The sequence below is a fragment of the Manihot esculenta genome, chromosome 3 (genome assembly GCF_001659605.2).
Source record: "Manihot esculenta cultivar AM560-2 chromosome 3, M.esculenta_v8, whole genome shotgun sequence".
In the NCBI taxonomy this organism is placed as follows: domain Eukaryota; kingdom Viridiplantae; phylum Streptophyta; class Magnoliopsida; order Malpighiales; family Euphorbiaceae; genus Manihot; species Manihot esculenta.
In genome coordinates, this window is record NC_035163.2 from 5,399,867 (window position 1) to 5,409,316 (window position 9,450).

The 9,450-nt window shown below is 34.1% G+C and overlaps 2 protein-coding genes across 4 annotated transcripts; one reads left to right on the forward strand and one right to left on the reverse strand.

Moving 5' to 3' along the window:
• Window positions 1-477: 477 nt before the first annotated feature.
• On the forward strand, window positions 478-7,563 carry LOC110612450. 3 transcript variants are annotated; one of them, XR_002487481.2, is made up of 10 exons: window positions 481-970; window positions 1,050-1,253; window positions 1,474-1,531; window positions 1,693-1,755; window positions 2,058-2,133; window positions 4,888-5,003; window positions 5,444-5,533; window positions 5,647-5,778; window positions 6,512-6,696; window positions 7,396-7,563. XR_002487481.2 is itself a non-coding variant. In XM_021753244.2 (9 exons), exons 1-9 carry the CDS (start codon window positions 615-617, stop codon window positions 6,644-6,646), a joined length of 1,230 nt encoding a protein of 409 aa, XP_021608936.1. In that variant the 5' UTR covers window positions 481-614; the 3' UTR covers window positions 6,647-6,880. The 3 variants fall into 3 exon arrangements, 1 of the variants encoding a protein (XP_021608936.1); XR_006350301.1 differs by lacking the exon at window positions 1,050-1,253 and having other exon boundaries at window positions 478-970; XM_021753244.2 differs by lacking the exon at window positions 7,396-7,563 and having other exon boundaries at window positions 6,512-6,880.
• Window positions 7,564-7,636: 73 nt separating this feature from the next.
• On the reverse strand, window positions 7,637-8,755 carry LOC110612451 (acyl carrier protein, chloroplastic). Its single transcript, XM_021753246.2, has 4 exons — window positions 8,569-8,755; window positions 8,378-8,488; window positions 8,149-8,268; window positions 7,637-7,957 (listed from the first exon to the last, which is right to left on the reverse strand). Exons 1-4 carry the CDS (start codon window positions 8,671-8,673, stop codon window positions 7,832-7,834), a joined length of 462 nt encoding a protein of 153 aa, XP_021608938.1. The 5' UTR covers window positions 8,674-8,755; the 3' UTR covers window positions 7,637-7,831.
• Window positions 8,756-9,450: the final 695 nt, after the last annotated feature.

Sequence of the window (9,450 nt, forward strand, 5' to 3'; positions counted from 1 at the left end):
ATGAAATTAACTAAAAAATTATCATTTATGTTTTATATTATTAATTTATTAAAATATAAATAAAAGCATATATAATATTTTTACTTATAAAAATAATAAATATAACTTAGTTTTATAAGTAAAATAATGACTATAAATTAAATATTATTAATAAAATTATACAGTAGCATATAAATAACATTTTATTTATATATTAATTAATAAAAATTCAATAATTTTTTTTAACTAAAAAATAAACTAATTAATAATCGATCACAAAAATTTTTTTCTTAAATATTATTTGATAAATATATAAACTTAAATTTATTTTTATAAAATAATTGAATTTATAGTCAAATAACGCAATTTTGCAATTTTGCACGTGGGACCCAATCTAATAGAGACAACGAAAGACGAAGTTCCAGTCCAGTTCAAAAGGCCAAATTCGGCCCATGGCAATTTAGACAAGAGGAACCCAAACCAGAATCGTGGCAGAATCATCAGCATATGTTAATTTCCACCGTTTTTCTTAGTTTAAACAGATTTTCCTCCGTAATTCTCTGATTCTTTTTCTTCGTTGCTCTCCTCCATTCTCACTCCACCCGCTCACAATTGAGTCGAACAGTACCCTCTCCATGGAATTGGCCACCTCAATTTGCTCCATCTCTACAAACAATCTTCCTCTATATGGATACCCGCGAATACAAATAGGCTCCTTCAAGTACCGCCCACTTTTCTCTCCATGGCGTGCTACTTGCACTGCTACTAGCCCAAGGAGTTCCTTTACGAATATGGTTTCAAATGGGTATGTGGGTAGAGGCAGCAGCAGCTTTAGATATAATACTAGTGCTAATAATAGCAATAGCAAGAAGCTATACACCATAATCGACTCTTGTTTGGTGGTACCTCCACCTAAAGGTAAAAACCCACGAGCAATCATCAAGTTCTTGGGTGGTGCCTTCATTGGAGCTGTCCCGGAAGTCACCTATGGGTAATTTTTATACAATCACATTTTTGTCTGTTCTTGCAAGTTTCATTCTTTGGTGAGATTGATAGTTTGTGCTCTGCAGCTACTTGATAGAGCTATTGGCAAAGGAAGGGTATCTTGTTATTTTGGTGCCGTACAATGTGACATTTGATCATGCTCATGCTACTAGACAAGTCTATGAGAGGTTTAATGCTTGCTTGGATTTAATACTAACATCAGGACTGCCTGATGCCAATTTAACTGCTGCCCAGCTTGTTGGTCTTCCACTATTTTCTGTTGGTCATAGGTGTGTTCACTGATGGGGCTCTCTGCTTCTGTTTTGGCTTGTGGTTCAAAAACAATCATAATTTGAGACTTCATCTCCAATGTATTGGAATATGTTCTGTTAGTTGATATAGTAGTGGACAGATCATAGTGAAGGACTAAATTAGTTATTTGCCATCTTTTGGAATAAGCTTAATCAATCGTTGGATTGATGAATATTTTATTGTGTTTGGATTTTGCAGCAATGGTGCACTACTCCAAGTTCTGACAGGAAGTTATTTCTGTGACAAGATACCAAAGGTTTGGTTCCCTTTCTAAACTGGCTTTTGAATATTATTTGTCTGAATTGGAACTGTTGTTTTAGGTTGTGGGAGCACAATGAAAATTTTGAATTTTATTTAGCTTCAAATTAACTGAAGCAATTCGTGGAGTTTGACAAAGAGTATTATCTCTTCTGTAAGGCTAATGTCATAATCTCATTCAACAACAGGCCTGCTACAGAGGCGGTACCATACTTTGAGCAGGTAAATTTCTATTTCATATTTTTCACTGCTTCATTTTTCCTTGCCTTTTATGGCAACTTAGCAACTATCATGATTAAAGCGGTTCTGATTTTCATGACTCAGAAAATGTCTGTAGTCTAATAGAAGTTCATTAAAATGCTCCTTAGAATCCCTTTGATTAAGAACACAAGTAGAATTTGCCTGAAGATTTGATTGATTGCATTAGCTTGCATTTTGGTCACCCATGAGGCTGTACTTGCAAAAAGTAAGTTTCCTTGTCTAACTAATTTTGTGCTTTTAATGTTTTTAATGCTTATCTGCAGCTAGGTCCACTTGTTAATCAGATGATGCCAATTATGGAGGCAAACCCTATGTATTCAATGGCTAGGAGTGCCTCAGGTAAACAATAGCCTGGCCAAGGAAAAAAAAAATTATCAGATTAAAGTTTGAACAGAAGACAAATACTTCTGAAAGTGCTTTCTTTTTTTTCAGAAACTACTTCTTAATCTCAATGGCCAAAACACATAATTTGTTTCCACACTACTTCTATCATTTTGTCTTAAAAAAGTCTTCTACAAGATCAATAAAACTTAACAACAAATAACAAAAGATGAGGAACTCAAGTTACCTGGGTGAGTAAATGCAACAGTATAACATCCATTTTCTTTAGGTCGTCATAATTCTGGAGAATACAGAAGTCAGTAGCCACATAACAAATCAATGGAGCTGTTGGGAAAGAAGAATTGTGTTGTTATAAATCATGAGTTGAAGTTAAAGAGAACCAATATGATGCTAAATAACTTTTTCACTTTTTTTTGGGGTAGTTGATATGATGTAAAGAATCTTAGTCCCATTCGAAATATATTAAATCTTGTATAAAATGAGGTGTTTGGAGATCGTCATAAATTATTATGCCATCTTTTACTGTGATGAAATATATCAAAAAAATTTCTAATTAATACTTATTGTACATCGGCATCCTCAATGTTGAAATTGAGCTCATAAATTATATAATATAGTGTGCATGAGTAATTCTAAACCAAGATGTCAATAGATGTTAAATCCCGGGACAGGAGTAATGTGCCCGCTATAAACACTCCTCTGAGCTGGTAAGTTAAGCTTGGCCCAAATCAAATTTAATATGGTACCAGAGCCTCTCATCCGATATTGGACTTCCTATGAATATGTCACGTTTCAGTAAAGTTCTGGGCGTGAGTGATGTATTGAATAACACACCCCTTTGAGATAGGGAAAATGTGCCCTTGTATGGGCCATAGGTGCTTTCCTTGAGCTAACTTTTGGATGATTTAGGCTTAGCCCAAATTTAATATAGTGACGTAGAACCAGCAGAACAATCAAAGGCTAAAGGATAACATTCTCAAATTCTTATTAATTCTCAGTTGTCAATAACAATTATAGAGAGCTCTACTAGAATAACTTTGATTATATAGATATTTATAGTCTAATAACTAGTCTGAGTAGTATCAGGATTAGAAATCCCAAAATAAGAAGACATTAAGCCAATATAGATTAAGGAAAAGAAAAACCTAAATCTGACAGAACTTTTACTCCTAAAAAGGAAAAGAATTCATAAATAATAACAATACTACTTACTACTTAAATTTCCTAAATTGATTTCTAAATGTTGTTTTTCTCAACTGCATCATTACCTCCTAGTTGTATGATAAAATTTGACGTTGAATTTTGTAATGTTGAAGAATCAAGAACTAATGTGGAGGTTATCTGCATTTGTGGAATAAGATTGAAATGATAAATTTCATTCTTTCTCATTCTTGAAATATCAAAACTTATAAAATTAGTCACAGTTACAAATGAAAGGCTCCTTAATTCATCAGGAACAAGAGGATTTGTTAAATCTTCTATTTTCATTGTCTTCTCCAAGGTCTGTAGTCTTCTTTCTTGTCTTCTCTATATTCCATTTTTCTTATTTCCCCAGGATCAATTCCGTACAGCTTTTCTTTCTCATTTACATCAGCTTCTCTTTAGAATAAACTGCTCAAAATTTTCCAACTCAATCTTATCATCTTGGATTTCAACATGTGAAGGCTCAACAATCAGAGATTAGATTCTTCAAGTTGCTTTTCTGGTTCCTCATTATTAAATCCTATCATTGCATGCATTTGGCATATAATTCATCTTCAAATAATCTTGATATTCTCTGCTTCCAACTTTGCTTCAATTGTATCCAAATGCTTCTTATCAATTTCTTTTTTTTTTTGGGATTTTTCTTCAAATTGAAGATTTGAGTATTGTAAACCAAATAGTTAGAACTTATTGATAACTTAATAAAAAAGTTTTCCTGTATGCTCGTTCAAATGTATATTCCTGCTGTAAAGTCTCTCTCCCTAACAAGCTGTGGGCTCAAAGGAGCGGTCTTACAATAACAAGACATTATCGGTGGCTGGTGAGCTTCCAATAAAGTGTAGAGGTCGATTTATTGGGCTGGTATAGATTTGGGTTGAACTCAACTTGAATGGAAAAAGAGTTTGCAGTGGCTTCTGGCAATCTGATTTACACCAGAAGAGTCACCAGTTGGGGTATGGTTTGGTGGTGGCAGCGGCATGAGGATTCAATGAAAAGCAACTGAGGGACAATGGTGAGGGCTTATGGGAATTGCTAGAGAGAGGGTTTATGGAATGGGTCAAATGGATCAGCAAGTGAAAATCACAAACAAAAGATGGGAACATAGGGAAAACAAAATCAAGGCACTGATGTCAAATTTATGTAACCAATTTAATGATCAAAGATGAAAGGAATATAATGATCAAAATTTTATTAAATAATTATAATAATACACCAGATTACATGGTATTTATAGTCTAATAACTACTACTTTTACAATTGTGAACCTCAAAATAAAAGAAAAAAAAAAAACTAAACCCATACTAACTAGGAAAATACTGAACCTAATAGAACTTTTTAGGTATCCTTAAACAATAGAAATATTACTTCCTAGTTAAATTTCTTAAATTAACCAAAAAATTAAAACTTATTTTAAAATTTAAGATGAAAAATTATATGAAAATAATTCTTAAATTTGGTTTTCCTTGATTCCACCTAGTCTCTGCTATTGGAGCAACACTTTTGCTTGCATTGAGATATGATCCTTATTTTGTGGTGACATACATGCAGGGGATGCTTGGAAAATGCTAACTGATACGGCTGGAGCAATAATACCAGAAATTGAACGAGATGCCCTAACATCATTAACCAAATTTGTTGATCAGTTGCCCTCAGTATTGAATCAGGTATTTGCCATCTTTGACCCTCTTAGCCAATACCTTTAATGGCTGATTACTCTGCTAGAATGGTTTTACTCTGTCCCCAACTTGTTGACCAAGTGCTGGACTAAGCCACTTTGTTGATAAGATGTGTATTGTGTACACGTGTATGTGTGAGAGAGAGCCTCTGCTTTGTGAACAGAAGGTTATAGGCTGTCTACAAAAGTGCAAGATATGATGCATCATCCTCCCCAGCAGCCCAGTCCTTGCAAAATAGGGAGCTTTGTGCACTAAGGGATGTCCTTTGTATGAATGATTACTTTAAATATTTTGGTGGCTTGGCTTTGTATCCCTTCTTTTTTGTATTGCTTCGCTGGCATATATCTCAATTGTCCTAAAAGAGATAGGTTGGCAAATTTTTATGGATTCTAGTCACATAATTCTAAACTTAGTATCATTTCTGTTAGGTTACAGAGGGAGTATCAGAGTTCAAGCCCAAACCTTCTGAAAATCGTGATTGTTTTAGGAATTCCTATAATGTCCAACACACACTACTGGTATGTATGATACCCACAAGTTCTAGAGTTTGCATAACTTTATTTATCCCATGTGTTCCTGAACTTTTATAAATAAACAACCTTACATATGTTGGTGGATGTTTGTGCTTTAGGTGAAATTCAGCTCTGATACAATTGATGAGACGGATCTCCTTGAAGAGACCTTGAAGCCTCGTGTTGAGTCCATGGGTGGGACAATAGAAAAGGTCCAATTAAGTGGTAACCATATCACACCATGCATACAGGTATACTGTCCGTATTCATTGTTTGTGTACATGCGTGCCACATGTCTTGAAAATTCTTGTTGGCAATTAATTCATTTTTAACCCAAATTTGAACTTCCAGAAACTCCATTATGAAGGAAAGTTTGCAGTACAACCTTCTTTCTCTCTCTTTCCCTTTCTCTATATATATCCGATATTAAAACTGCTGCTTTCGGTGCTCCTGTTTTATAAAAATTCAATTAGGATGACTGTTTAGCATAAACAAACAAATGCATAAAAGAAGAAATTTGTGAGTAAAATCCAGTTCTACAGTAGAGTACATACAACTTTTTAAACAACTTCCTTTCTAAACTTGTTTTGTGGTCGGTTATATCTAGTGTCTAACGTGAATTAAGCATGAGATTTTAGTTTTTCAAGTTCACAAACAAATGGGAAGTTTTCAGAAAATGGCTGCATGGATATCCATCAGAAGTAGGAAACTAGGAACTGAATATGTAACATTTCTCGTAGCAACTTTGAAATTGCTATTCATACATGTTATCTATTAAACATCCTCTCACTTGGTAGTTCAATAGACTTAAATCAATACAATAAGTTATGAATTCTGGTGCTAGTGATGTAAAATGTTCACATTCTTTGCAGCACACAGATATTTGTTCCACTCCAGCTAGCTTCTTTCTTGATGAAAAACTTCAGCCGGTTTATTGTGAATATCAACAGCTAAAACATTTATTTATTTGTTTTGATTAATTAGGAACCAAAATGGCAAGTAGGTTATGTGTACACTCCTGCGGATGCCATTGCTCAAGTTCTGAAGACTCTCTCACTGAATGAGACTAGGGTTCTCTCCAGAACCATCAGCAACTGGTTCAGACGTTTTGAAGATTGAAATACCAGAGATTCAGAAGGTTTATATGAAGGTGGACATGCAACAGTATGGTTAGTTTTAACTGTAAATTTTGTAATAGGACCATTGTTATGAGATAATTAGATGTATACTGATTTGTCAGAGTATCTTCTGTTGGAAAAGAAACATACTGAAAAACATAGGAAAAGCTTTTATTGCATGGAGATGACTTTCTGTACAACTCAATGATAAAAATACTAACTTAATGTGCTGCTATATAGCGTCAGAAACATAACTAAATAAAATAAAGTTCTGTAAAAATCTCAAACATCTACATAAGATAATGGTCATTACTCTAAAAATTGAAATACAATAAGCTTGAAAAATGTAAATTCAAAATCTTGCAGGATATTATGAAGATCAAATCAACCATGTTTGAATTAGGTTTGACAATAATAAATATTGTATTCAGGAAAATTATTACTGGCAAGGAAACTCTCATTCTAATAGGTGATCATTTTTCTATTTACATTTCCTTGGTACTTTTTGTCAGTACAAGACTCTTTATGATATATTCACCTAGTCTGAATATTTGTATCAGAAACCCTGGAAAGAAAATATATCTCGTGGCCTGCAGTATCAGAATATTGTAATAGTTAAGTGGAGTTTCAGCATTGGTTCTGCTGATTCATCTACACCAGTATCTGTGCATTTGTTTATTTCTTAGCAATATTTTGTTGTTCTATTTAGTTGCTTAACAGTTTAAGGATGCTAATGAGTTATTTTTCCAGAACTGGAGGCAACAGAATTTGCTTTTATTGCTGATATTATGGGGAAAATGAGCCTGATGTTTTTGGATAGCTTTTCACTTTTTTTGTAAATAAGTGGAAATGAACTCTGAAATCCATGTTGGTAAAAGTGAATTTGCTAAATTTGAGGCTCCCTAGAATTTAGTCTGAGATGTGATGAGATGCTGAAGTTTCTTATTTATTAAAATATTGCAAAATTTGAAGCGTAAATGAAACTCTCAAAGATTAGCCACTCTTGCATTAGATTCTGTTTTTTCTTGAAGAACAGAAACAAAAAAACTCATTATAGTCAATTGAAACTCAAAACCCAAAAGAAGGAAAAAAAAAAAGTTGCCAGCTTCAGAATAATTCAGCAGGATTTCTCTGTTGGCACTTATCAAGTAATTAAATCCTCCATGCATTCTGTCATCATTCTGATCTAAGCAGATGCAGCCAGAAGTTTCTCAATTAGATCTGCAGCATCTTGAACAGTGGAAATGTTCTCAGCTCCCCCTTCTCCAATTGACACCCCAAATTGTTCTTCCAAGGCCATCATTATCTCCACCTGATAAATTTCAATTGTAATTAATTTATATAAATTGTTCAACAACTGATGTGAAAATGTGTACTAACTGCATGTTCTTGGATGGTTTCTGCATATTCTATTTTGTATTCCATGAGATGTCATGTCAACAAGGATACAACAAAGTAAGTAAAATAAAGAGTCAAAGAGTATTAGAGCTGAAGAGAGAGTACCGTGTCAAGGGAGTCAGCACCCAAGTCAGCAAACTTGGTTTCAGGGGCCACTGTGCTTGCCTCAATAGACAATTGCTTGGCAATGGTGTCCTGGACGATTTGCAGAGTCTCAGGTTTGGCCTAATCAGTCAATGCATTCCATTTTTGTAAGATTCACAGTATTAATACACATACTAGATTGAAAACGACCCAAAAAAAAGCAAGGAAGATTGCTTGAGGAATTTCTTACAGAGCATGAAATGGTAGTCCTGAAACATCTAGACCTGGTGGATGAAATCTTAGCTGCCTTTGAGAACTGAATTTTTGGGACATGTTTTAGCCCAGAAAACAAAGGACTACCCTGCATTACATTACAATACAAATTTTCACAATCATATCTCCTAAAAAAGAAAGAAACTATTAGAAATAGTAGTCACCCACATTGAATGAGAAGCTCTTTTGCTGGCCAGCATAGGCACTGACTCTAGGGGTTGAGGAGGGGAGGGTGGCCAAGGGACAAGCAGGGGCTGCAACAAAGCTAGCCATGTAGGTAGTTCAAGGATTTTTATGATAACAACAAAACAGAGGGAAAAAAAAAAGTAGAAAGGAAGTGAACAGATTGAAATTTGCTTAACATTTGATGCATATATAGGAAGTTGGAAGAATTTGGTGGCCTGGGGACAAGGGGGAGGAGATGATTATTCCAAAGTGATATTGTCTTTGGGCCCTTGGTGTTGGGCGTTCACTCCCATGTCCTCTGTCTGCTTTTGCTTGTAATGAGTTTAGGTTCAACTACACCTGGCCACGGTCCCAACTGGATCCGGAAATCGATTTTAATTTTTAAATCAGACCAAAATCTTATAGTAGAGATCAGTTATTGTCCTCTTCTCTATACCAAAATCAAAATAGGATAATAATTGAATAATATTTAATATTATATTTATTTTCTTATTTTTTTATTTAATAATCAAAATAGCCGTTTAGCATTTAGTTTTAATTGAAATTAAAATTGGAATCGTAAATAATCATAGCAAAAACTGCTTTAAAATCAAAATCAAAATTAGATCGAAACTGATAACGACTGAAATCATTTTCAAACCGTTAAAAATCAAATTAATTTCAATTTGATCTGCAAATTAGATCACAGATCGGCCTCTGACTAGGACTAGATTCAAGGCGATTTTTCTTTGGGGAAAATCAAAACGACAACAACAAGAAGAACATGGTAGCGATTTTATTTTTATGCTTTCTTTTGTCAGACAAAAACACCAACTTCAAGTCTTCAACACGTCAATAAACATCACAGGCAGCTGTTCTCTTGGT